The sequence below is a fragment of the Podarcis cretensis genome (assembly GCF_951804945.1).
Source record: "Podarcis cretensis genome assembly, chromosome: 2".
In the NCBI taxonomy this organism is placed as follows: domain Eukaryota; kingdom Metazoa; phylum Chordata; class Lepidosauria; order Squamata; family Lacertidae; genus Podarcis; species Podarcis cretensis.
This window is the reverse complement of record NC_137171.1, coordinates 40,954,636-40,982,100: the sequence shown is the minus strand read 5'-3', so window position 1 is coordinate 40,982,100 and position 27,465 is coordinate 40,954,636. Positions and strand designations below refer to the sequence as shown.

At 45.3% G+C, this 27,465-nt stretch overlaps 2 protein-coding genes across 6 annotated transcripts in view; both read left to right on the top strand.

Moving 5' to 3' along the window:
* The window catches only part of USP43 (ubiquitin specific peptidase 43), a 90,676-nt gene extending 80,002 nt beyond the window's left edge, over window positions 1-10,674 (top strand). For both annotated transcript variants that reach the window (XM_079965920.1, XM_079965919.1), the window contains 6 exons: window positions 2,560-2,637; window positions 3,149-3,278; window positions 4,759-5,086; window positions 6,845-7,003; window positions 8,080-8,238; window positions 9,159-10,674. In XM_079965920.1, the coding sequence (XP_079822046.1) occupies window positions 2,560-2,637; window positions 3,149-3,278; window positions 4,759-5,086; window positions 6,845-7,003; window positions 8,080-8,238; window positions 9,159-10,198 (1,894 nt within the window). In that variant the 3' untranslated portion in view covers window positions 10,199-10,674. The remainder of the gene's footprint in view (window positions 1-2,559; window positions 2,638-3,148; window positions 3,279-4,758; window positions 5,087-6,844; window positions 7,004-8,079; window positions 8,239-9,158) is intronic.
* An 879-nt stretch (window positions 10,675-11,553) lies between these two features.
* On the top strand, window positions 11,554-27,465 carry LOC307210381 (testis-expressed protein 47-like). 4 transcript variants are annotated; one of them, XM_079966251.1, is made up of 8 exons: window positions 13,142-13,817; window positions 16,532-16,604; window positions 17,509-17,615; window positions 19,404-19,465; window positions 21,189-21,393; window positions 22,131-22,287; window positions 25,501-25,560; window positions 27,079-27,465. In XM_079966251.1, exons 1-7 carry the CDS (start codon window positions 13,662-13,664, stop codon window positions 25,536-25,538), a joined length of 798 nt encoding a protein of 265 aa, XP_079822377.1. In that variant the 5' UTR covers window positions 13,142-13,661; the 3' UTR covers window positions 25,539-25,560; window positions 27,079-27,465. The 4 variants fall into 4 exon arrangements, with proteins under 4 accessions (XP_079822378.1, XP_079822377.1, XP_079822376.1 ...); XM_079966252.1 differs by lacking the exons at window positions 13,142-13,817; window positions 25,501-25,560 and adding an exon at window positions 11,554-12,276; XM_079966250.1 differs by lacking the exon at window positions 25,501-25,560.

The window sequence follows — 27,465 nt, the reverse complement described above, 5'->3', positions numbered from 1 at the left end:
GTTTTTTGATTGCGTCTAGGGGATTTGCGGGATTTTGGAGTAGTATTTTGTATATTGCGGATACCGTCCCTTTGGCCCTACTAAACATCTTCCAAGACAACAATGCCCATTTACTCCACAAAGAACTCATAACCCACCTACTTTCAGCAGCCAGAAACACCATAACCAGACACTGGAGAGACCTGTCAGGAGTAAGCATGGACCAATGGTACCAAATAGTATGGGAAACAGCCCTACTAGAAAAATTAACTAACAAACTGAAACTGACACGGGGACAAACAGAAGAAGACACCTTCACCCCGGTATGGCTCCCCTTTATCACATACACAGCCCAACAGGACAATGACAATAATCCACCAACAGCATACAAATCAATATGGCTAACTTGATCCAAAACACCCACCCACCTCACCCACACACGAAAACAAAGATCACCACAGCCAATCACAAACAAACAATCACATCCTAGGCCAACCCCAACCTCTCTCACCACCAAAGGAACACAAGTGAACAACACAAGCACGCTGACACCAAACTACATACATTAAGCATAATAGAAACACCGCTACCCCACCCCACCCCCATCCATCTCCCCTCCTTCCACCCTCCTTTCTTCTTTTTTTTTTCCTTTTCTTTTTTCTTCTCCCCCTAATGCCTCAACAAATGAAATGGATTTGTAAAAATGTTACACGGGGAAAAAAAAAAATACGAGGCATTACACTTACACTGTAAAACAAGAAAACCCTTAATAAAATATATTAAAAAAAGAAAAGAAAAAAAAAGATAATGTTAGCTCAGATAATGTCCCCAGGAAGCAGAGAAGTGAACCGGCTGCTGTCACCGTGCATGTGTATGTGCCACACCCTTGCTAATTGCATTGCTCACTGGCCCCCAGAGGCTTCTATGGCGATCCCCATTGGGGAGTTAGGGGCATGGAGTTTAAACGGAAAGAAACAAGAACCCAACCTAAGCATCTCTTCTGTGGGTATGGGCACACCACAGCACCAGGCTGGGGGCTGGGAGTTGCCTGTTGCAGGAAAGATAAAAGGTTAAACTTTGGCTCTGAATTGGAGCAATGAGCCTAGCCTGCCCCTATCCTTGCCCTTTAGGGCTGCAGGTACTTGAACCTATTGCTAGCTATGCAAGTAGGCCTCCTGCGCCTGGACTTCTTAAAGCAAAAATGGGGACATTGTGGCTGCTGTGGGGAAGAGCAGACCCACCAACGGGTCTCAGGGCTTTGCAATGAGGAAGTAGTCAGATGGCTAGAGGTGTACACTAGTGACACAATGGCACCTGATTCCTGCATTGCAAGGGGTTGAAATAGATGATCCTCAGGGTCCCTTCCAACTCTACAATTCTGTGATCTGTGTGTGATGGCAAAGAGGCTTTACTTCCCGTTGGTTAATCTGTAGAAAGAGATGTGCCCTGGTTTTGAAGCCTGCCAAGGAGTCGAGCAGCCATGATCCCTGATCTGGGGACCCTAGTTCTTCATTTCAGATTTGCAGTTATTGCCTGTGTGTTGTTGTTTTTTTCAATGGCACTTCGCACCTGATCAGAGATGAATTCTTCATTCTTACTTTAGCTCCTCCCGGGCTGAGCCCTAGCACTAAAGACATGCACAGAATTCCAAATACTTTGGGAGGGAGTCGGACAAATGGGAAAAGGCCATAGTTTACAACAACAACAAGAAGAAGAAGAAGAAGAAGAAGAAGAAGAAGAAGAAGAAGAAGAAGAAGAAGAAGAAGAACTTATTTATATCCCGCCCATTATTTATGCCCATAGCTCCCAACAGAATATTAGTAATAATAATAAAAAAGCAATAAAACACCAAACATTAAAAACTTTCTTAAACAGGGCTGCCTTCAGATGTCTTCTAAAAGTCAGATAGTTGTTTATTTCCTTGACATCTGATGGGAGGGCATTCCACAGGGCAGGTGCCACTACCAAGAAGACCCTCTGCCAAGTTCCCTGTAGCTTCATTTCTCACAGTGAGGAAACCACCAGAAGGCCCTCGGATTTGGACCTCATGCAAACTAGGGTCTGGCTCCATAATGCCCACACTGCAGCCCTTTGCACAAGCATGAACAATACAATATGAGGCTTTCGAGGAGGCAAACCTCCATAGCAGGATTCCAGAAGCAGGAGCTGATTAATTGCCAAACACTTCCGAAGCAGTTTGGAGTTGGGGATCTTCAGAAACAAGCTCCACAGGTCAAAGTGACATGGAATGTACGGCAGTAACAGAGGCTTCGATGCTTCCTGGTGCACTGTTCCCTTTCCCTGTTACAAGTGTCTCAGTAAGCAAAGGAACACCAGATGAAGCTTCTTTGAAACCATGGGTTTTATCCAACTAAGCTCATCTCATACCCATTGAAAGTAATGGACCTACGTTAGTACTGTTTGTTAATTTCAATGGATTTATTCTTTCTGAACCAAGATTCTCCAGGACTAACTGGACTCCCCATTTTTTTTCTGGGATACACTTGTCTGAATCATTCCATTCAAGGCTACTTGCATTGGAGCCTGCAGCATAAATCTAATGGCTCTGTCTTCCTGCAGAGCGCTTCAGTTTGGTGGTCCTGGTGGTCCCGCACATGTGAAGCTGGTGATCGAGTGGGATGTGAGCACCAAAGAATGGTGAGTGTGCATTGCAAGTACGTTGTGTTAAATCTCCCTAGCCGGCCATCATGGTGGGCACAAGTGTGGCTCCTTAAAGGACTTTCACTCTGCGCCCCCCCCCCGAAATTCAAATGGTGTTTGCACTGCACTGCATCTTCTTTGCCCCACATTGACAGATCGCTGAACTGGACTGAACGGGGCATTTGCCGCATCAGCACAATTTGCCAAATGCATTACCTTCTGTCCGTAGAGCCCCTCAACTATAATATCCATTTTTCACCAAGGGCGTGCACCCCCCCCCCATGCTCTTGCATTGAGACTGTGTTTTCACAAAGGGCAGATGCATGCCATTCACACAATTCTGGCCAACTGGGCAGAGATATTATGGATTAAAGCTCTGGATGGGAGTTGAAAAGAACAGGTGGTTGGCTTGGGCATGCGGGCATTATGTAGACCCATTTGCCTAACCATAGTAGAGTCACAATCAGGTCTGAGCCATTGCTGACCCCCTTCATCTGCATTTTTGCAGCTTGTTTGGCAATATCCAGGAAGAAGTGGTTGAGGATGCAGAAAGCGTGAGGCTGAAGCAGCAGCTCCACCAGCAGCAGCATAGTTGCACCCTGGACGAATGCTTCCAGCTCTACACCAAGGAGGAACAGGTATTCTCGCATGAATGCCAAGGACATGCTGGGATTCAGCTTGTTTATCATTCGTTTATTGCATTTATCTCTGAGGTGCGCAAGGTGGTGTACATAGTTCTCCCCATCCTCATTTAATCCTCCCAACAACCCTGTGACGTAGGTTGGGCTGAGAGGCAGCGACTGGCCCAAGGCCACCCAGTGAGCTTCATGGCTGAGTGGGGATTTGAACCCTGGCCTCCCAGGGTTTATCCTAAACCACATGGACATTCAGTTGTGATGGGAACAACTGAAGCAGGTCTCTCCCTATTGACTGGCAGATGGCAAACAACGCAGACCCTGTCATCATCATCTTCTTTATGTGGCTCCTCCATGAGAAGTTCAGAGTACGGCAACATGAGACGGGGCCTTTTCTGCAGTGGCTCTTTGCTTTTGCAATGCTCTCTCCAAGGAGGCACACCTGGCACCCCGTTACATATCCTTAGGCACCAGTCAAAAAGATTCCTCTTCTCCCAAGCCTTTGGCTAATTAAACTATATACAGTGGTACCTCGAGTTACAAATGCCTCAGGTTACAAATGCTTCAGGTTACAAACTCCGCTAATCTGGAAGAGTTACCTCAAGTTGAGAACTTTGCCCCAGGATGAGAATGGAAATCGTGTGCTGGTGGCACAGTGGCAGCAAGAGGCCCCATTAGCGAAAGCACGCCTCTAGTTAAGAACAGTTTCAGGTTAAGAATGGACCTCCGGAACGAATTAAGTTCGTAACTAAGAGGTACCACTGTATAGTCTTTTAAAGTGTAGGGGATGGGGATTGTTTTTGTTTGTTACTATGTTGTGCATATTGTAAACTGCCCTGTGATCCTCGGATGAAGAGCAGTATAGAAATTTAATTAACAGCAGCAGCATGAGCAATAGAGATGGGAGTGCTCATCTTGTTCTCCCAGACTCTGTTTGGTTCAGGGGTGTCCTAAATTTAACATGACTAATAAGGGTGCATAGAAGAGGACGCGGGTGGTGCTGTGGGTTAAACCACAGAGCCTAGGACTTGCCGATTAGAAGGTTAGTGGTTCGAATCCCCACCACGGGGTGAGCTCCCGTTGCTTGGTCCCTGCTCCTGCCAACCTAGCAGTTCGAAAGCATGTCAAAGTGCAAGTAGATAAATAGGTACTGCTCCGGCGGGAAGGTAAACGGCGTTTCTGTGCGCTGCTCTGGTTCTCCAGAAGCGGCTTAGTCATGCTGGCCACATGACCCAAAAGCTGTACACCGGCTCCCTTGGCCAATAAAGCGAGATGACCGCCACAACCCCAGAGTTGGGCACGACTGGATCTAACGGTCAGGGGTCCCTTTACCTTTACCTTTAGAATATGCCCATCAAGCAGTGTTGCCACCCACCCCTCTCATTCAAGTGATTGCTGAATCTGTGCTCCAGTGTCTAAACCTGACAAAGCCCTTGGTGTCTGTTTTCTGTTCTCTCTTTCTCTCCCCCCCCCCCATCCGCAGCTGGCCCCTGACGATGCCTGGCGCTGCCCTCACTGTCAGGTGCTCCAGCAGGGCATGGTGAAGCTCAGCCTATGGACGCTTCCCGATATCCTCATCATTCACCTGAAGCGCTTCCGGCAGGTGGGCGAGCAGCGCCACAAGCTCTCTACGCTGGTGCACTTCCCCCTCCGTGGGCTTGACATGGCTCCCCACGTGGCCAAGCGCAACCGCGGCAGCAAGTGGGGCTCCTGGAAACACCCCGCCCTGGAAAGCGGACAGTGCAACTTCCTCTACGACCTGTACGCCGTCTGCAATCACCACGGCAGCATGCAGGGCGGCCATTACACAGGTGAGTGCCCCACTGGTGGTGGGTGTTGGAAGTGCAGGCGTCCGTATAACTCTGGGCAACTGCTGCTGAAGGAGATTACCGGTAGTTTGCTGGGATTTTTGGGAGAAGTGAGATCAAAAAAATCCTGCTCCGAGGAATGGTGAATTCTGCAAAATGAATACAGGTATCCCCTTGCTCACGCGTGAATGCATAAACGTGCGGCGCTGGGAAATAAGTAAATAGTTCAATTCAAACCTGGAAATGGCAGGAGGAAGTTGGAGAGCCCTTGTGGCTCTCAAAGAGGCCCTCCCAGAGCCTAAAGAGGATGTCAGTGAGGGCGCAGGAAGCCACAAAGAGATCGGAGGCACAGTGAGGCATTGTTTACTATAGTTAAATGAATCTTCATTTAGATCTTTGCTCTGCATACCGTATTGGCCCGGATATAAGCCGCACCCAAATATAACCCACACCTTTAAAATTCGGGGGGGGGGGAGAAAAAAAGACAATACCCGAATATAAGCCGCTCCCTTAAAATTCCACAGGTACTCGTACCCGTAAATGGCAAATATAGAAGAAAATTCTACGGGTACTAGAGAGGACCTGCAAGTGGGTTAAACACCTGTTCGTAGCACCGTAAATGCAAATAAAAAAATCAATACTGCACTGTAAAATACGGGGAAAGCGATTAATGACATTTGAATTAATTGCACAACAGTCTCAAGCTCCCAAATTGGCAGTAAAACTTTTTCCCCTGTTTTACCATATGTCTGTTTAAGTAGCGATAACGTAAAAGCCAATTTTTCTAAGGTTGTGAATTGAAGCCGCACTTTAACTTTTCATGGTCGGAATTTGGAAAAAAAAGTGTGGTTTATATTTGGGCCAATACGGTATATTTCATTTTGTTTCTGCTAATTGCGGGGCAGGAGAAGGTGCTCAGATCTCACTCCCTGGAAGTACTTCTTATCTCATTTCTCACAGACGTGTTCAGGTTTATCTTCAGAGTTAGACAACTAGAAATCTCTTTTGAAAAAAAGAAAACCAGGGCTGTGGGAGGAATTCAATGTCATGCTAATTTAAAGCTGCTTAGCAGTGCACTAGTTTGCACAAGCAGATGCTAGTGCAAGAAAAGGCATAGAAAACCATCCCTGGTTGTGTAACAGATAACTACTGTAGTCCTGATACTTCCTGGTGCACAACAAGCTTCCACTTGCACAACTATTGCACTGCATTTTGAATTGCACAAGCTTTATATTAATCCTTACACTAGCAGAACAGCCCTTGTGCTGGTGGTTGAATCCAGGCCTGAGATTCTTAGGATGCTGAATACTATCCATGACAACAAATGTCTCTGTGTGAGACAATCACAGGCATGTGGATACAAGTATGTTTATCAAGCAGGAAATAAATGTGAAGCTCCAGTTCTGTTTACAGACTACCTGCTTGGCCTGATCACATGCTAGAAAATTATCCCACTGTCCAGCAACTTTTCCTCCCTCTAGTGATCCCTTTGGCCCTCCAGATATTGCTGAACTACAACTCCCAACCCCAGAAAACATGGCCAATCGTCAGGGATGACAGAAGTTGTAGTTCAGCAAAATCTAAAAAGGTCAACGGTTCCCCACTCCTGCAATAGATGCATTTGAAGCCCTCCATCTGAGAATAATCATTAGGATTGGTCTGGATCTCTCTCAGCAGCTTCAATATAAAGCACATGTTTGGAGGCAGTTCAGTCCCATCGGCCAGTGTCTCTGTTAATGTGGTTGTCTACTCTGTCCCCAGCCTACTGTCGCAACACCTTGGATGGTCATTGGTACAGCTATGATGACAGCACTGTGGAACCTGTCTTGGAGGATGAAGTCAGCACTCGTGGTGCTTATATCCTCTTCTACCAGAGACGCTGTGTGGTTCCAAGCTGGTGTGGTGGAAGCTCTGTTAGAGGTGCGTAAGCAGTGCTTAACCCATACAGTGACACTGTTCCGGGCATTTTATCTGTTCCATGTCTTTTACTGGTGGAATTGACAAACACACAGAATTCCAACAGACACGGTATTGAGTTTTAGAGCATGAGTCTTGAGACTCATGCTGGTGTAAGACAAAAATGTGGGCCTTATTCAGTCCAAAAGAAGTCACTGTAAACTTGCTTTACCTTGATGTGAGACCATTGCAGGACTCGTTGGGCAAGCCTCCACTGCCCAAGGGGTTTCAGACCTCCCCACCCCCCAGGAAAAAGGAGATGAACTTGAGAAAGAGCCAATCCATTTCTCTAAAACTCAGGAAACAGCTTGGCTGATTTCAGAGCTAGTCCCAGTTCAAATCCACTTCTTTGAACCTCCCTACCCACTAGGTTATTTTTTGCTCCCCCCCCAAATAGATTTTATTAAAGTTTGAAAAAATATACACAAAAGTTAATATCAAATACCCAGTATCTTTTTAGAATATCAAAGATAAAATAATCTAAATAAAAACACACAAAAAGAAAAGAAACAGAAAGAAAGAAAGAGAAAAAAAGAAAAGAAAAAGGTTATTTTTCTAACAGAAACGTTGCCATTTTGGAGTGCCATCAACACTTTTCACAATGTATATTGGGTGTGCTTGCTTTTGGTTTGTTGTTGAAGCACGATTCTCAAAGCAACACAAAAAGTCTCTGGACCTGAAAATGGACGTGAGATTTTGGTGGGTTCTCCCCCCAAAGCAATATTTTTAAAATTTCAATATGTCAGCCAGTAATTTTCTCCTTTCCACTGTCCCTCTTCATCTCTAGCTTTTTAGTTGCTTTTACGGGTTTGTAATGTTCAACAAATTCTTGGCTTACCTCACTCCAACCAACCCAGTCCTACATTCACAACATGGCAAGTTTTAGGTGACCAAGAGAAGGCCCATCTGGACCTCTGGTTGTGCAAAGCTTGCCGCTTCCCATAATCCCTGACTGACTTTGACAGCTGCACCTATTTTGGGGGAGTCCTTGGTGGAAGGCTCTCCCCAGAACACTTTAATTCTGTGGATTTCTCTTGCAGGTTCCACCAGTTCCTCTGTCTCGGAACACTGGCTGGCACGCCTCAGCGGAAATAGCAAGCGAGAGAGCCTGGTGTCCCGGAGCTCTGCTACCTGCCCATCTCTGACAAAAATGCCGGACTCGCCTACCCTCACCAATGCTAGCAGCTGCCCAGAGAAAGGTGCCTGATTCATGCTATGCTGCTGCTCACTATACACCTAGGTCCCTAGCCTTTGTCAGTGTTGACAAGGCTTGCAGGATGCTCCCTTTGCTGAATGGCTCTCAGTGGCAACCCATGGACTGTTCTGCTAGTGTAAGGATGAATATAAAGCTTGTGCAGTTCAAATTGCAGTGCTATAGTTGTGCTAGTGGAAGCTTGTTCTGCACCAGGAAGTATCAGGACTACAGTAGTCATCTGTTGCACAACCAGGGGTGGTTTTCTATGCCTTTGCTTGCACTAGCATCTGCTAGTGCAAACTAGCGCACTGCTAAGCGGCTTTAAATTGGCAAATTTGCCACAGTCCTTTTGAGCCAATCTCCAGCTCTGTGTTTGGTCCATCCATTTGCCCAGCTCATCCTGTATCCAGATAATGGGCAAGCTTCCCACCCCTCTGAATCCCAAATCAATTGGCTTGGAATGAAACCAAGCTGTTGCTTCTAGAATTGAGAAACAGCTTATTTGCAAGCCGGTCCACATTCAGACTGAGCTCCCCACTCTTTGGAACTCATCTCCCAACACGTTATCCAAGCCTCTTCCCCATCCCTCCCTCCTTCACTTACCTGGTTGGTGCTGATGTTTGCTAAAGTCAGGAGGGATATATCTACCTCCTAGTGCCTGGTGTACAGCAACCAGGATGTGTAATTTTCCCCAAGGGCTGTTATAATATCAGCAGCCAGATAAATAGGATTTTTTGGGGGGGAGGGATATTGGAGGATTAATGGGTGAGTAAAAAGGAGATGAATTTGCGAAAGGTCAGCTTTGATTAAAATCTGATCCTGAGAAGAATTCAGAAGTTCTAATGTCACTGAGGTCCAAGAATACAAGTCTGGGCAACGTCACTATTTTTCTAAACAAGCTTACACCTTAATTTTCTTTTCTAGGTGGTTTTGAGTCACGACCCCTGGTGCGCGGTGTTCAAGGCAGGAGTATCAGCCTGAAAGCTTCTCCCAGTAAGGCCAAACTGGGAGCCCCCAAGCCAGTGCCCCTGCGATGGTCCTTCATGTCCAAAGAATGGCCAGCAGAGCCTTCTGGGGAACTCGTGGAATACCTGGAGTCTGGCCGCAGACCACGGTTCACGAATGAGTCCATTGTCCCCCTCATGACCAAGGAAGGGGAGGACAGTGGGCCTTTGGTCGCCAAAGCAAAGCCCAATCCTCTGCTCGCAGGCGTGGGCACCACAGAGAGCGCTGGCAAAGTGCCCACCAGCTTGGAGAACACAAGCAGCATGAAAAGAGCTGGGAAGCCAAAGGAGGATGTAGGCGAGCAGCCCCGGACTCCAAAGAAACTGGTGCTCTCTCTCAGCACAGTACCTCCAATGAAAGATGAGGAGCCCATGGGCAAAGTGAACATCAATGGGACCTTGCGCACTGGGACAAACCTTCCCCCATCCAACTATCAGCCCAAGAGCAGAGGAGCCCAGGACCCAAAGCTCATGCCCTGTGTTGGGGAGAGGGACACTGAGGGCGAGAAGCAGCCAGAGGGGAAGCTGGCTGTCTTCAGAGTTGGCTTCCTGCGGAGGGACCCTAAGAGACACAGTGAGTCTGAGAGACATGGTGCTGCGCCACCAGCCATGGCATCCTCCCGGTCATCTCTCTCTAATGGTACATTGAGTTCCATCACTGGCAGCAGAGCAGTTGGCTCCACCCTGGGCCGCAGCTCCACGGAGGGGCTGCCCAACGGGCGGATCTGCCGTTCTGAGTTGGACATCAAACGTGCTCAAAGCTCCTGCAGCAGCAAGGGAAAGAGTGACTGGTTGCTGAGCAGGTCAGCCTCCTTTGGCAAGGCAAACAACAGTGTCTCCTTGCAGGGTTACACACCACCGCTAACTCTAGAGGGGGTTTCTTGTGGCACTTTCCAGCGGGCAAGATACCACACAGCATCTCTGGGCAGGAGACTAGCTGTACCCGAATCCAGCTTCTGAACTAGCCCATGATTTCATGTGGAAGTACTGAAAGAGTGCCAACCCTGGGTGCTCTGGAGGTGACAGGGCCTTTGGAAAGATCTGTAGATTGCTGGAAAGTTTCGCTGGTGCTTGGTGCTTGTTTCACGGGGAGTTTCTCAAGGGGTGCTGAGTGACACCATTGCCTTGCCTGGGAAGGAAGATGCAACAGGGATATTGTGAACCTTGGGGTTAGAAGGGGGGCGGGGAGAGGGGGATAGATCAGATGGGAGAATCTTAGAGTTAAAAGTATTTATTCTGTACCGAGAGATAGCTTTAATGATGTTAGTGAGAGGATGTGCTGTTTTGTGACGGCATTTATTTTGGTACCAGGTAATGGGGAAGAGAAAAATATGGGGAGAATCTAGACATTGCCCTATGCAATAATACCAGCTTTTCTATTTTCTGCAGGCCTTTGGGTTTTACAGATCTATTTGTTATTAAAAATGTCTCAAATGTGTGATGAGCCTCAATGGTTTGGGGGATCAGTGGTGGACCTGAGTGGGTTAATCCAGAGGTTGTCTGTTCACTCGGATGTTCTGGCAACGGGGAGGGGTAATTTCGGTTTTTGTGTTCCAATATGCTAGAAATGGGTTCTGAAGCATTCTTCTCAAAGCCTTTAAATGTATAAAGTACACAGTATAAAATGGACTCTGGGGGCAACTCTGTGCATTTCCTGGAGCTCCTTCCTACACACCAGAATGATCAAACTAGAGCTGTCTTAGATGTGAAATGTTTGATGTGGCTGCTGGAATCCGAGTTCCTGCTATTAAGTTGCCTTGCTTGTGGCTCCACTTCATATGGGATTCTTACCTCAAGCAACCAGATATGCCTGCATATTCTTGCCTCTGAAAGGGCCATTAACTTCTGGCTCTACTCTTAGTGTGAGACAATGATGAAATAATCAGACAGATAGTTAGCACTGTGGGGTGGAATGATGAGAGAAGGCTTTGGATTAGAGAGGTAGAGCTGGGAAGCCATCAGTATGGGGGTAATACTCAAAGCCATGTGATCTGATGGAGACTTCCAGGAGGCAGTGTGTAGAGAAATGATAGAGGCAATAATAATAATAATAATAATAATAATAATAATAATAATAATAATAGTAGTAGTAGTAGTAGTAGTAATAATAATTCAACCCCCCCCCCGCCAGGGACCCCAATGGAGGGGTGTGTGTGGAAGCAGAAAAACAAGCCACCCCATAGAAAGGTTGGGTGAATGTAGGCAGGAAAGAGCACAAGACAAGGCCAGTCACTGAAACCTAGGGCATGGGAGGAATTGAGTAGGAGTAGGTGATCCGCTGTCCACAAAGGGGTTAAGGAGAATTAGGACAGTGTCTAAGGTGGCTGGTGATTTTGGAGAGTTCCACTTCAATGGAGTGCAGAGAGCAGAACCCAGACTGCAAGGAGACGAGAGAGAGAGAGAGAGAGAGAGAGAGAGAGAGAGAGAGAGAGCGCGCAAAAGAGGGATGCGTCAGAAGTGTGTCATTATGGTGCTTGTGCAAGCAGTGCAGCCTGCGGAATTCAATTTATACTGCTGGTGTGGGGCCCTTGCTGCACAGTCCTTTCTAGAGCTACAAAGCAAGCTGCTGTGCAGATGTTCTTTCAGAGGGTGTTGGCATTCAGTCTTAGGCTTTCATTGCTTCTGCCTAGTGTGTTTCTATCTATCTATCCCCAACATCTGTGAAGAAAAAGCTGTACACCTGAATGACAGCCCTAGTTTCCCAGACTCCCTGGAAAATGTTCTTAAGCGTGCAGGAGAGCATGACTTTGGACTCATTAACTTGCTGGCACAACCGTGTCTCTGGCCGAATGTAAGCATCCCCTTACCAGGCTGCTGCAGGCTGAGCTTTGTTGACATGGGGGATGGAGTGAGCCATCTCCCACTCCCTGGGGGCTCTTTTGTTAAGCCATTGCCTAGCAACTTCAGCAGGAGCACAGTGAACTATGGCGTCCTCCCAGGCAGCCAGCAGCTTTTTATACCACACGGATGATTTCACCTTTGAAGAGAGGACTTCAATGTATCAGTTGCGGCTGGAGAGGCAGAGAGTGGACGGGAAGGTTTGTGCCTGGGATGAGCGGGAGAGATACTTCCAGGGTTCCTCCAGCCCCATATTCACCAAACTCCCTGTGGGAGCCTAAGGACATGTGAGGGAGCTTTAACATGTGAGGGAGCTTTAAATAGGGCTAGCTATAAAACCCTTTTGGCTGTTTGAAAAAAGGGGGAATTTAGACAAGTTTCTTTAACTGAAGTCAGCTCCTGGTCTTTTGTCCCTCTCAAATGTTATTTGTTGCACAGGCCCATTCTGCTTTAGTCACTTACTGCTGTCACTTACTGGAGATTTGTAAGTGAAAGTCATGGATGTTCTTAGATGATGGAATGTTCTGCACTTCCTCTTGATGCAGGAAGCAAATTCTTATGAAATCTTGGGTGCCAAACGTAGGTTTCACTATTTTCCAGCCCCAGAGCTGCATACACTGTCATGTAGCACCTCTGTTTTTCCAGCACCTACACTGGAAACCAGGTAAGTTTTGTGAGGCTTTGCAAATAAGTGCACACCCACTTTGGTCACAAAGTCCATAGTTTGTGAGCAGTCTCTGTAAGAAGTCATGGTTTCTTTGTTTTGTTTTGAAAAAAACCAACTTGTGTACATTGCTGAGTGAGCAAAAATTGGAGACATTTGGAGCAATTAAGCAAATATATATTTTGTTTGTTTATTAATTTTGGGGAAAACACTGTGAATGACCCTCAAATATTTTGATGGAGTACATCTAAAGATCTGTACTTTCTTGGGGGACAGTGACAGAAGGATGCTTATTTACACGTGTGAAAGACTCCTTAGCGCTTGAGTGTGTCTCTGGCCAGTGCATTGAAATGTGACTGTGTGTCATTAGAGAATCCCAACTTCTGACTGGCCAGCAGATTGGTTGCTTCATGTTACCATTTAGATTTGCATTTCTGTGCAAAAATAATTGGTACGTACATTATAATTCCATGGCTGAAATTTGCCACTGTTGGCACAAATATGTCTTCCCTCCCTGTTAATGCTGCTGTAGATGAACTTAGCAAAAAACGGATCTCAGGTAACAGCCCAACTTCTACTCCCAAAAGTGTAGCTCCTGCCTGCCCATAAGTTTTGAAATGTCACCACAAGGTTCAGATGTTATCGTTAGAGGTCAAGTGTTGCCTGAGCAACGGCTGCCCCATTCAGCTAGCCTGCCAATGCCAAATGCCAAAAGACAATGCACCTTTGAGAGAAAAACGTGCATGCCTGACACTGCTCCTAAGACACCAGGAGCCACGGTTGTCAACAAACAGCTTTGTTTGGCCAGAACTGCCTCATGGTTGATGCAGAGTGTAACATTATCTGGATAGATTTCTAAGATTTATTCAAAGCTCCCCAAGCTCCATCTCCCAGAATCAGGTTTTTAGAAGCCAGGCCACTATGTCAAGGTTTAAAGCAGGCGCCTCAGGAAAGGGGCATTATGAGAAGGAGACCGAGATGTGGGAGAAGCAGGAAGCATCACCATCTGAGGAAGAGAGAACAAACTTACTTGATCAGCTCCTCCATGAAAAAGTGCACAGTGGCACAAAGGAAACAGTGAGTACTCTAGATCAGGGATTCCATGTACCTGCTTAATTCCTCACTGTGGCTGAGGGTGTGTGTGAGTGTGTGTGTGTGAGAGAGAGCAGGGCTCGAGTGTGTGATATATTAGCTGTGAGCAATAGCTTGGGTGGAGTGAGGGGGGGGCGCGTGGGACTGATACCTGTGTCCAAAATGACACTGCTGAATGAACATTTTGTGGATACAGTTTGTAAGTGTGTGTCCGTTTTGCCCACTATGAGTTGTGTGGTGTAATATTAGACCTTAGAAAGCATCTTTTTGTACCCCTGATGAAAATGGGTCCTGGGCCACTAGAATCTGTTGCTCTTCCAGTCTGCTTCTTGGGACCCAGTTAGCCCTTGCTTGATATCAACACAGTCGCTGCCCTTGTTTTATCCCTCCTAGAAGCAGGTGAAAGTTGATAGTTTCGGGAGAGCACATCAAAACCTCCTGTTCGAGTGATGTTCACTGTTCACTTATTCATCCTCTACTTTTCTGAGATTGGAACAAAAAGGAATCACTTGGAGAAGTGGCAGAGGTTTACTTCTTGTGGCCCATGTCTTCTGTGAGACATCTACAGTGTATCCTCAGTGGTTCCAAGCAGAGTGACCTACCAGGAGAAAATCAAACCCTTTATGCTCACATATTCAAACACACATCTATGCCCCTCCTGTCAGTTTTGTAACATGCAGTCTGGCTGTTCCTATTACTGGTAAGTGAAGGGCCTATTTTCTTAGTAGGTGTCCTAATTCCAAGCATAGGCCTAAATATTCAAGCATTGCATCCAACTGAATTGCAGCAATATGGCTCAGCAGGCAGCCTTTTTGGAAGCCATAGCAATTGGAAGTGAACTTAGTGTGGAGCTCATCTTTTTTTTTAAAAAAGTTATGATATCTGAATGAAAAGTGTTCTGTACAGGGAATGCAATATTGATACTAAATGTTTCCAAATGGCAATAGTGAGGCAAGTGAGCCATGGATTAGTGGACATAACTTGCTCGCTGCTGCATTGTGACCAAATATTTTCTTATCTAAAACGTATCATTCTGTTTTCACCTGGTAAACGTTGGAGGGTAAGTTACATCATGGGCCATTTTCCTTTGATCTTTAGCATTCTACATTTCTGAGAACAAAACCAGCCACTTAAATTGCACTTATTGGTAGATTTAAATGTACACAAGAGGAAAATGGGCTATGTCCTGCTTGAACACATGAAATTGAAAAACACGAAGGCATTGCGATGCAGGGGTGGAGAACATCTGCCCTGTGGACCAACCTCAAGGGCAGTCCAGCCTTGAAGTTACGAATGCACGGACAGCTGTGGCCATGTGAGACTGAAGCAAGTTTAAGACGGCAATATAAATATCTACAGTACTTAGAAGTGATTCCTACTGAACTCAGTGGGGTTTATTTCCAAATAAGCTTGCTTAGGTTCAAATTGCAAGCACCTTTTCCGAGTTTATAAGTCCGCTTTCACCAACCAAGTGCCTCCAGATTTTAAATGGTTTTTATTGAAAGAGTTTCATAGACAACAAAGGCACATATAGCACCTCTGTTTTCAATTCACAGAGTCCTATCCACAGGTAGGTGTACATTTGGTGTGAGACGTTGCTATCATAGGCACTCTCAGGTTCTGGAGAGGGGGAAAGAGGTGGACGAAAGATGCTTTGGACTACAACTCCCCTCAGCCCCAACTAGTCAGGGCTGTCATAATGAATGCCTATTTAATTATAACACAAACACAGACTTCAGGCTACGCAGCAAGGCTTCATTCACAAGAGCTCATGCATGAGCATACTTAATCATGCAAGCAGAATAAGTATTTTGAGTGAAATGTCTTAGTTTACTCAAAGGAAGTCAAGCAGAAAATAGATTGCAGGGATGGGGAGGGAAATTAATTTTTTTTAGCACTAACTCTATTTCACCCTCTCTTAAACTAAGAAACAAAGTGCAAAATCTTAAATTAGAGCCAGTGTGGTGTAGTGGTTAAGAGTGGTAGTTTCGTAATCTGGTGAACTGGGTTCACATCTCTGCTCCTCCACATGCAGCTATTGGGTGACCTTGGGCTAGTCACACTTCTCTGAAGTCTTTCAGCCCCACTCACCTCACAGAGTGTTTGTTGTGGGGGAGGAAGGGAAAGGAGAATGTTAGCCGCTTTGAGACTCCTTTGGTAGTGATAAAGCGGGATATCAAATCCAAACTCTTCTTCTTAAATTACAGTTTGTGGTAATCTTACAATCTCATGCTATTGTCTGTCCCAAAACCTTTGTAGGAGCAAATGACATTAAAAGTGGGACCCCATAACCTCCCTAGTATCACCATAAGCACAAATAATAATTAGGAATGTGCAATAATAGATGTTTCAAAAAATGGCAGGGAGAACAAAGAGATTCTATTGGTCACAACCAGAGATTAATAACAGAAGAAAGGTACCGTATTTTTCCATCTATAAGATGCCCCCTATTTTGGGGGACTCCGATTTAAGAAAAAGAGGGGGGATATGGCCCCCATGTATAAGATGCCCCCAAATTTTGGACATTATTTTTTTAGGAAAAAAACCTAGTCTTATACACGGAAAAATATGGTTATTTTTATAACAATATCAAAAACAACATGTTTTAAATATTATCTCAAAATGTAACTCTTTACACAGCTGATAGTATGCCTTAGTTGGTAGCTTACAATAACAGATGCTTTCTGTTTGTCCTTTAGAAATCTCTTCTCCACCGGCTGATTTTCCTGGCCAAGATCTCACCAGAGCTGGCTGACAAAAGGGATTTAGCTGGTAAGGAAACATCCTCCTGCTGGCTGCTTCACCTTTCTAGATAACCTCACAAGAGGTTCTAGAATGGAGTGAGGCAAATGAATGAAATGGGCTGCCCATTGCCATCTTGTTAGCCATATTGGTGTCTGGGGCAAATATTAGAGGCCTTTGGGAGGCTGCCGGGGGTGGGGGGAGCACACGAGTTTGGAAACATAGGAGAAAGGACTGCATTAAACTAAGTTGCAGAAGCCAGCACAAGTATTCCCACTAGTGCAGTGGGACTTCCTCCCCTCTCCCCTTCCCCTCTCCCCTCCCCAAATCTGTTCCAGGAGGTTGGGAGAACCCCCAGGCTGGCAGGAGAAGGGAAGGCATTCTGTCGGACAAGACGAAATGTGTGTCTTTGAGTACAAACCAAAGTCAGCAAACTGTTTTTGCCTACCAAGCATAAATGAGATGCTCTTTTTTAGCTAAGGCAATTGAGGCAAGTTACACGCAGGTAAAGTGTTAACCTGCACAGCACTGAAATGAAAATAAGTAGGAAATTTTGTAGGGTCGGTCAAAGAGAGGCAATGCAGAATCCTCATAGGGCTGTCACTGAGTCATTGGGTTAAGTGTTGGGATACTTTCCATCTTTTAACATGAGCTTCAGATTCATAGGTTTTCTCAGATTAATAGAAAGAGGGGCTTTTTAAAGAAAATGCAGACATTAAGAAAGGATTGCAGGCATTGGGCCTCCTGCTCTACAAACCCACACCTTTCTTTCCTATTTCGCAAGCCTGATTTTAGTTTGGCTTTACAGCAAGGAAGGCAGGGGATGGGCGAGCCTGAGAGGCCAGGGGGGACAGGTGTCACCTGGCTGTTCCCACTGTATGGGGGTTGGCATGCTATTCCAAGAACGATTCAAGCCTGTCTTGCTTCTCCTCAGAGTACTGGGAACAACTGTTTGCGAGTCTTCAGCGCTCCTATTACCAGAGCGAGGGGGTCACAGGCCTACTGCTGCTCTATCCCGCATATGTTGTACACATACTGGAGGTAAGGTCTCTTGGTGAGGTGGTTTCACTGTTGAAAGATATGTTGGAATTACATGGGATAGCTCCATTGGTGGAGTGTGAGACTCTTTAGTCTCAGCGTTGTGGGTTTGAGCCCCACGTTGGGCAAAAGATTCTTGCATGGCAGTGAGTTGGCCTACATGGTCCTCATGGTCCTTTTCCAACTCTACGATTCTATGGTTATGCTCAAGGTTATGAGTGACTGCGTCACTCATGTCCTGAGTTTGCTGGATCAGTCCTTCGTGGATCAGTTTGCTGGATCAGTCCTTCGTGCCTATGGCCCGTCTATGAATTTACTCTTGTATTGACTCCTGCCCCAAATGACAGAACACACATAGGCATTAGCTGGGATCCAAGCATTATGACCCTGCTCTTTCACCTCTCTCACCGCCTCCCACTCCATCTTTTCCCCCAGCCAGAGCCCTCTCCCCACAAGTCCCTTTCCACCAGTGCCTGGAATGGTACCCTTTGCATTATTGAGATAAGGGCCATAGCAAGGAATGAGAAGGTGAGACGGTGGCTCTGGAAAAGCAGCTCCTCCATGTGCTCAGCAGCCTTACAAAGGAAATCATGAGAGGGCTTCCTTTTCCAGAATCTGTTGTGTTTGTTGGCTCCATTGGTGAGGTAGTCTCCTTGGCAGTACCTGCTTTTTTCTCGTTATCAGACACCCTTGGATGTTGTGAAGTCAGCCTCTCACTGTTCGTAACCACGGCAACGGACAGCCTAGGAGTCCTTAGCTGGAGTTGGCATCTGGACCAGTTTTAGATCAACGGTGCCAAAATGTGTTAGTTGTTGTGTCTTGCCCCTTCTTTCATTGTTTTGGAAACCTTACATCACAATTCTGCTCCTTCAATACACACAGCACAACTTGTTGCGCTTTCACTTCCATCTGAAAAGCCTGGGCTCGTCCACCCTTCAGTTTGTTCTGTGCCTAAAAAGCATGGCTCCCAGCAGTTTTCTGCTTCACCCATACTTTCTAGGCATGGGTCCAAGCAGTTTCCCCCTTGCCCCACTCCTTTCCCAGGGAAAACCTGCTCTTTAGTACTCAATCGGAGCAAGTGTCAATCTGTAGAAAACCACTTTGTTGTTTGCTCCAATTGAACACTAAAGAGCAGTTTTCCCGGGGGGGGGGGGGGTTGCATGCAAAATCAGGACTGGGTTAACCATTAAGCAAAATAAGCACGTGCTTAGGGCATCAAGGGAAGGGGGGCACCAGAGAAATTTTCCATTGCTGGGTTTTTATCATTAATAGTCACAAATTACTCAGCTGAGCGTTCATTTTCTGAGTTGAATTATATTAAAAATTCCAACAGAACAATTATGCAACAAGGCAAGCTGGGTGTCTTATCTCTACTAAGTATAGAAGCAGATGTGTTATGCAAGATTAGTTTTGAGGATCTGATCAAAGACTTTGAAATTAGAAAAAGCAGCAGAATTTTTTTTCAATTATAGATAAAGTGGAAGTATACAAAAATAAACATTATTTTCATCTTACTGTTGGTTTTGTTCCATTTAGAAAAATAAAACTTTTTTATGGTTTATTATTGTGTGTGTGTACACACACACATACACATGGATATTTAAAGATTCTAATATGATCCTGTGCAAAATGTATGCTCTGCCATTGAGCTTTAGCTCTTTCCCCTCAAACCATCCAAAAAACCCCAGGCTATTTGGAGCCTGTTGCACTTCTGCAAACTTGTTCAAGAAGAGTGCCCCTGCTTTATTGCTAGGTTGCATTTTTAACCAGATGTGTTGATTTTTCTTTCAGTCATCCAGTGATGTGCTTTATGCTGTCCTGCGAGACCTGAGGGATATGGAGCAGCAGCAGAGGTGAGCAGATGGTGGCAATTATGTGCCCTCTTCAAGCCTAGGGCTGGTTGTCAGGAGAGCAATTTTGATTAACAGGATTTGATCTGATATACTAGCAGTGCAATCCTCTCAGAAACACCATTAAGTTCAGCGAGGCTTACTCCTAGGCAAGTAGGCATGAGATCACAGTCTAAATATACCTTTTGATCTTGTAGGATGCAAGGACTGAACCCCTCAATGCTAATGTTTCTGTAGGCTTCACTAAAGGAACTGTTTCTTTCAGCTTCCAGCAATTCCTGATAGACTGCCATACTACATGACCTTGGACCTTGCATGGACTCTTGGCTTAGTCTATCATACAGGGGTGTTCTGAGGATGAATGAGGGAGGATGCCCCCAAACTTTTTGGAGGAGTAGTGGATAAAAACACCAATACTAATAACACATATTCTGGTACCGAGAGGCAGATGAGCAGTTGACATCTTTACTTCTCCCTGACTCAAGTATTGTGGTGCTTTTTATATGCGAATGAGCTTAACAGATTTCATATCACGTGAGGGAAGCAATACTTAACATTCAACATTTTGCCTAACTACACATTATATTTATGACATGATTAGCAATCATGTAGTGGGTTTAATTAAAAATAAAATACTAGGCATTTGTGGGGTGGTGGTGGTAGTGTATCAGCGTATCCTTTTCCAGCTGTGATTTAATAAAAACGGTAATCGGCATTAGGAGGGGGGAAAAGTTCCTATTGACATCAATGGGAAGTTTTCTCTTAGTACTAATTGCTACATAGGGTGAGTGTGCATGAGACCTTTATGGAGATTGCAGTTGGGAAGGGGGGGGGGTGTTAAGCCTCTCTTGACACTGTGGTGTCAATTACAACGTGATATTTAATTGTAAAAAACCACAATGTGATTATTAAACACATCATGAACCTGTAGTTTGGCCTGAGTTACTGAGTGGCAAGAGTTCATATTTGCATTTATGAACCTGCCCTTAGAAAACATCAGGCCTGGGGTGTCACAACCTTGCAGGAGCTCTCTGGTTCTGTGGATGTCACTGCGCTTGGCTCAGTTTCCAGCTTTTCATGTTTTGAAGCTTTTATTCTTTGAAGGAGCTTAAGGAATCCCTTAATGCCTATGAGAGGAAGGCTAGAGTTAGAACCTTTCATGGTGGTGATGTATTTGTTTAGCGCTTCCGACTCTGCTAAATGGCATTATGTGATACAGTGGTACCTCGGGTTACATACGCTTCGGGTTACAGACTCCGCTTACCCAGAAATAGTGCTTCAGGTTAAGAACTTTGCTTCAGGATGAAAACAGAAATCGGGCTCCGGCAGCGCGGCAGCAGCAGGAGGCCCCATTAGCTAAATTGGTGCTTCAGGTTAAGAACAGTTTCAGGTTAAGAACGGACCTGCAGAACGAATTAAGTACTTAACCCGAGGTACCACTGTAGTTTGAAATGTTTCTTCTCACCCAGACTGTAGTTTACCCCCATACAGCAACAAGCACCATTAAGCTACCAATTCACAGGATTCTTTGTGGATGGAGACATACTTTAAATGTATGCTGTGCATGCAGACTCAGGCCAAATCCTGCTGCTGGGTGGAGGGGGTTTGGTTGCCCCATTGCCTTTGTTTCTGTCCTGAGAGGTACCGCCCCCCCAATAGTTGTTTTTCTCTTGGTTTCAAAAGAAACTGCAAGCTCTGAGCTGTGATATCTTGGCCTCTGTTTCAGAGTGTTAGTCCTGGATGCCAAGATCCTTGTCATGTCCCACAATCTCCCTTCCCGACTCTTCCAGCAGTGGAACTACAAAGTGCTGAATGTGCCTGAGAGATACCAGGAGTACGATGCAGCCCGAGAAGAGCCAACGGAGGCTATCATCTGCGAGTGCCTCACCACGCTCCTGAAACTTGGCAGGCATCTGCAGAGGTACCCCAAGGTATGGGCCCTTGAGCCGTTGCCAGAATGGGTCTGACACTCTCCTAGCCTCTTCTACTATTGTTTTCGCTGTTTTGGTACCTGCAGAGCATCCATTATTAGTATGTCAGGCGCTGCACGCACAGAGACTGAAGACCGCCACCAGCCATTTGCAATGCAGCCTAGTAGTGCCTGATATGATGGAGGTCACGTAGAAGAGATGAGAGCTTTTTTTGGCCACGGAGGAGTGAGAGAAAGAGTGGCTGAAGGAGGCCTGGCAACAACTCTCCAAGTTGATGATGTTGGTGGCGATAGTAGTAATTTATATACTGCTTAATGCCAGATTAGGCTTCTGCTAGTATAAAAGCCAGTTGCACAGACTTTTAAACATAAATGCTCCCAATTAAAATACAACAGTAAAAAAAAATTCCTCTTAAAACATTAAAATATAAGCATCCATAATTAAAATATGCAACAAAACAATCCCATTCGAACAACAGCAAGCTACAACAGCATCTCTTCCTCAAATAGCTTGGGAAGCTGATGCCATGCCATCAAAAATTAAGGCTGGTTTAAGTTTCACCTCTAATGCAATGGTATTTTTCTTTTCATTGTCCCTTTCATTGCACTAACTGGTAAGTGACCCAAGCGTTATAAAACAGGACAGGTCAGCAAAATATTCCCACCAGCACAGTGTTCCTATCTTCATATAGACCATGGGATTCACCTGACGCTGAGTTCTTAAAACTTCTTCTCCAGAAGCCCAAGAACCTTGAAGATGCCATCCCGGAGAAGGTTCCAGAGCTCATTGTCCGCCAAGATACCATCTGCCACCTGCTGGAATGCCAAGAGTTACTGAGTGCAGCTCAGTACCTGCAACTTTATGACTCCCCTTTGAACATTCTGATGGATTCAGGTATGGACCAATCATGTAAGGCTAGGGAGGAAGGCTGTGGGTGGGCCCATAGCCCAACATTTTGTGGGACAGGGCCTAAGAGGCACAGGTAAGAGTCTCTAGGGGATGTAGAACACCTGCTTGGAAAATAGAAGATCAAGGGTATGGTCTGAAGGCACATGAGACTACCACCATGTTGCTGGAACTAAATGGGTTTGTTTCTGGCTGGTGCCTGGGTGACTACATGGAAACCACATGTATACTGCTTTGGGCTTCATGGTGAGAGAAAGGCCAGATTAGTCTGTTAGAAATCACACAAGCAAGGTCCTAGGTTTAATCCCCTGCATCTGCAGGTAGGCCTGGGAAGATCCCTACCTAGATCATGGAGAGCTGCTGCCAGTCAGTCTGATTTGGCAAAAGGTAGCTCCTTGTATTCATATTCATTGCAGAACTATCACAACATAAATACTGTAAGCCCAATACGTTTAGAGTGGTTTGATTTGATTAACTATTAATTTGATCACATTTACAAACAAGGGCTTAGAGTTTAGCTGTTATCCAAATACATTTGCGCTCATTCCCCAGAAAATTGGAAGGCAAGAGTACTTCTTAGGAGCAAATGGGTAGAATACGCTGCCCTCTTTTCTTATGATCTCCACCTGTGAACTGGCCATAGAGGCTGTGGGTATTCTTTAGGGGCCCCGGCAGCAATTATTTAAGGTCCCCAAAACAGATTTCCTCCAGTGTTCCTACTAGAGATACTTTAAGTGGATGCACCAAGGCATGAACCTGGGATTTTCTGCATGCAAATCATGTCTCTAATGCTTGGGCTAGCTGCCCAGCCGCTGTACTTACCTTAAAGGCAAGTGCCAAGACTGATCTTTTTGCTGCTGCCTTTTCCAGCTGCTGAGAGATGTCCTTGTGAAGCTGAGTGAATAATTTTTTTTTAAAAAAAACACCTTTACTTGGGCACCCAGGATGGGCAGCACCTGTGTACACAAAAGTACTTATAGCAGTACCTTACTGCTGTATTGCATGGACACTTTGGGAATAAACTTCAGCTGTACTGTGAACATCCATGTGAATGCAGCCTGCATCTGAACCTCAAATCTGTGAGCCTCAGGATATGCCGCAGGCACCCGGCTCATCAACCCACCAACATGTGCTGGCTAGAAATATAATAGGTTAGATTTTGAGAACAGTTGTTTAGCTTCTCAAAATCTAACCAATTATGTATCTTAGGAGAACAGACACTTAGGTGTCGCAGCATCCTATGGGTGCTTGCTGTGTTCAGTCGTCCTTTCCTCCAGGAAAGTGCACAAGAGATGACAGCCTTAGCTACCTCAAGCCCCTCTGCTGCAAAATGCCAGAGCAGAGTTCAAAGTTGAAATAGGTATTGCCTTGCCCAAGGCTCTCTACAAAACATTCAAGGCAAGGCTGGTGTACTTGCAAAAAGAAGGCGCTGAGCATCCTGCTGTAACATACCAAATTAAATGCAAAGCTCAGGAATCAGAGGACTCAGCTGGTCTCTAAATCTGCCTCCGCCCCTCTAAGGATATTTGCAGGTATCCTGGAGGATTCTTGATAGCAACAAGCTTATTGGCTTGCCTGGGTCTAATGGCAAAATACTAACTGCCCCATGTAGTTAGCGAAGCTACTAGAAGAGGGCAGATGAGGAAATTCCAAAGTGGCAAACTTGACCAAACTCTGGATTTCAGAGAGATTTGCACAGATTCTGGTTGTGGTTTGTTCGTGTGTCTTCCAGGAGAAATGTTTGGCCAAAGGACACAAGATACTGGAGAAAAGGTCTTAAATCTAGGTGATTTAATTTGCCATTTAAAACTGGTATTCTCATGGAAGGAGAAGACCTGTAAAGTAATAAAGGTAACCAAAAGATGACTGTCTTTTGAGATCAGCCCCTTGGTCCTTCCAGTTAGAATACTGTTGTGTTATTTTTTTTTGGGGGGGCGGGTTCCATCTGTTCTGCATATGGAGAGGTACAACGGATGGCTCCACAGAGATGGGACTCCTTGTGTGTTACGGCCTACTTTTCAATACAGTGGCAATTAAGTTATTTTTAACTTTCAGAGTAGTTATGCCTTTGCTCTCATCATGTAATATGTTATGTGCACCAGTGGATTTTGGTTCTGTGTGCCTCCAAGTCACTGCTTAGCAGTAGATTGGCAGCCAGGAGGTGAGCTGGGACTTCAATGGCCTAGCTAGCTTTTTGGGGGGTGGGGGGTAGAGTAAAAGACAAATGGAGTAAGGTTACCAGATTTTTTTCAATGAATCCAGGGACACTTTTCAACTTCAGTAGGAATGCTACGATTTTGTCAGGGGACTGATTTGTAAATCTGGGGACTGTCCCCGGGAAACGAGAACATCTGGTAACCTTAAAATAGAGTAACTGGATGCAGGCAGGGCAGAAGGCAGCAAATGAAACAGGAATAGCAACTATCCAGGCATTGCCAAGGAATCCTATGGGAAACCTTTTCCTGTGCTGCTGGGAGATCTGTGGACAGAAAGCTCACATGCTCTCAATTCTTGGTTGAGTTGTACATGCACACATCAATGAACATATGGATGGATCAAATGCCTATACTGTATCTAGATCCATGTCTTTTGCTATAGAGCAGACACCCCTATTCGTCTTCCAAGTTTTATGAGGCAAAACAGCAGCTATGGGGAAATGGTACCATGCTAAGTTAAATTTCCTCCCTCTCTCTGCTATGGTTCCTATGTGATTCTATGTCTAAACCTATGAACTAATTAAATCAATCTCCCAGATAATGTCCAATTGAATGAGCTGAGAGGCAATGGATCCTTCATTGCTATAGAAAGAAGCAACTCTGTAACCCAGATTCTCCCCCCACCCAACCCCTAAATCTTACGTTTATTTCAGGCAATGTGTATGTAAAAGAGATGGTAAGTTGAGCTTCTGGCTGCCATAGGAAGACTTTGCCCAAGCACCTTGCTATCTCTGTGCCCTCTACTAATGTCTATGTTTGGATTTAAACATGAGTCAATTCCACACACTAAGAAAGCATGTGGATTTATTTCACTGGTTATGGAGCAATACAGAGAAAATGCCCCTTCAAAATTTATTTGATATTCTCTCTCTCTCTCATCCCTTTTCACTTGCCAAGAGACACATAAAAGGGTTTTCACCTTTGGCAGGGTTTAATTTGAAATCAGTCAATGCTGCCATTTATATAGCCCTTGTTTTGGTTGAAGGGCTTGTGTTTCGAAGCGATGATCCCACATCAGTTTAAGTTCTTCATGCACAGCGTAAAGGTACAGTACAGCGAATTGTATGCTTCCCACTGCATGCAGGCACTTGCATGATGCTTCCCAGCGCATGAGTATAGTCACAGGCCACTTGTTGCTAGACCAGACTAACACCACTTGCTTCATACAGCAACAACTTTTAGTCACCTGTCACATTAACATGGCTACCTGCTGCTATAGAAGCAATTGCTTTTGAATTCCACTGCTCTGCATAGTATTAATCACATTGCAATAAGCACAGGTTTGTGTGAACATGCAACACTGTATGGTATAGATTCCTCTTCCAATCCCAAAACAAAGCTGCTAATCCACTTCTGTACCACAGTGGAGGAAAGCTATGGAGACAGCAGTTTGATTATGAAGATTAGCTTATTTTAGAGATGGGAACTCTTCCATTATGTGTTTCTCCTCCTCAGAAGGCCACAGTGCAATGCCAGAGAGCTCAAAAGCTTGCATACAGCTCACACTTTTTTTGACATCTTGGTTGGCCTAATACGAACTTTGGGATTTTTTCTTAACACCAACATCTTTAAGATTGCTTCAATAAATGAAGAAGGGGAAGTTGATCTCCAGCTATTGTTGGACTTCACCACCCCTTATCCCTGATCATTGGGCTAGCTGGGCCGGTAAGAGTTGGGAGGCAAATGGCACCTGGAGTTTCACAGCTTTTCCACCACTACACAAAATGCTGTGGATCAAATGTGGTTGTTAGTTAGCTGTCTTGCTAGAGGAACAGCAGAGAATCTCGAGCTCATAATGGTCCCTGGAAAAGGTCTGAAAGCAGCATTCATCAGAAGGTACGAGCTCTTGAAAAGCAGCTGGGTAAAATGGGAAGACAGACTAAGCTCTCTTGGCTATACAGGATGGTATCTCTGTTTTGTTTTTTTAAAAGCAAGGGACCTGACTCTTGCCATTAATTCTCTTACTCTGTTCACACAAACTGCTATTCTAGGGGCTAAGGTCACACTACATCACTCACTCTGCTTCAGATATACTGGGCCGAGGCCATTTAGGGCTTTAAAGGCCAGCACCAACACCAAAACAAGAACCACCAAGATGCATACCTGTTGTGCTCCAAGCGGCTGTACTTTGGGCAGCATCCCTGTGCTCCCGTCAAAGCTAGAGGATAATCTCGTATTGCAGCTTACACATTTGCATTCTTAAAACAAAGCATGGGACGGATGCAAGCTTACTCTGGGCTAGCGCCTACAGAAATGTCCAACACTGTTCCCTTTTGTATGTTAGGGCCATCTAAGTGCACCTGGCCTTTTCTGTTGAGTGCATTTGTGCATCAGCCACAAATACACCTTCCTATATGGCGGAACATTGCTTTTCTGTTTGCTTGAATTTGTAAACTGCTTTGAGCAGCACCTTTGTGAAGGGAACAAGTGACGCATAAGCCGGCGCTTGTTTTTTATTGAGTCATAACCCCGTCTTGCCAACCCTTGCCCCCAGTCTGTCTAGCATAAATCTACAGCACCTTGAGATGGTTCTAACACTCCACTTCTTCTGTCTCCGAAACAGAGACAACATGGCCTTTGGCAGAACGGTTAAAACTGCATCTTGAATGGGCTGCTGCAAAGGGAATCCACTTTCAATAAGGAAAAACGACTCGGGACGAAATGTAATGCATTTGGAGCAGAGTGGTAGTAGCAGGAAATCAAGACTGAATACCTTAAGATTTGATTGAGAATTCAACAGCAATGGAGGTGTTTTAAAGTGATCACTGGGAAGCATGAGTAGGATGAAAGGAGACACAGTTGAGCAATTTTTTCATCTCACTTGTTTTAGTTCACCGTTTGTGGAAAGTACTGAAAATCTCTAGCGTTGCTCTGAAAACTTAGGCATTCCTTCAATTCAGAACCAGCATCTAAATGGCAATGTTTTCAGAATAAAGCATGATCTCACTTA

Coding starts and splice junctions, on each gene's coding strand:
- LOC307210381 (XM_079966250.1), top strand. CDS start 13,662: ATGTCAAGGTTTAAAGCAGGCGCCTCAGGAAAGGGGCATTATGAGAAG. Junction 16,605..17,508: donor TGACAAAAGGGATTTAGCTG/GTAAGGAAACAT, acceptor GCTTCTCCTCAG/AGTACTGGGAACAACTGTTT. Junction 17,616..19,403: donor ATGTTGTACACATACTGGAG/GTAAGGTCTCTT, acceptor TTTTTCTTTCAG/TCATCCAGTGATGTGCTTTA.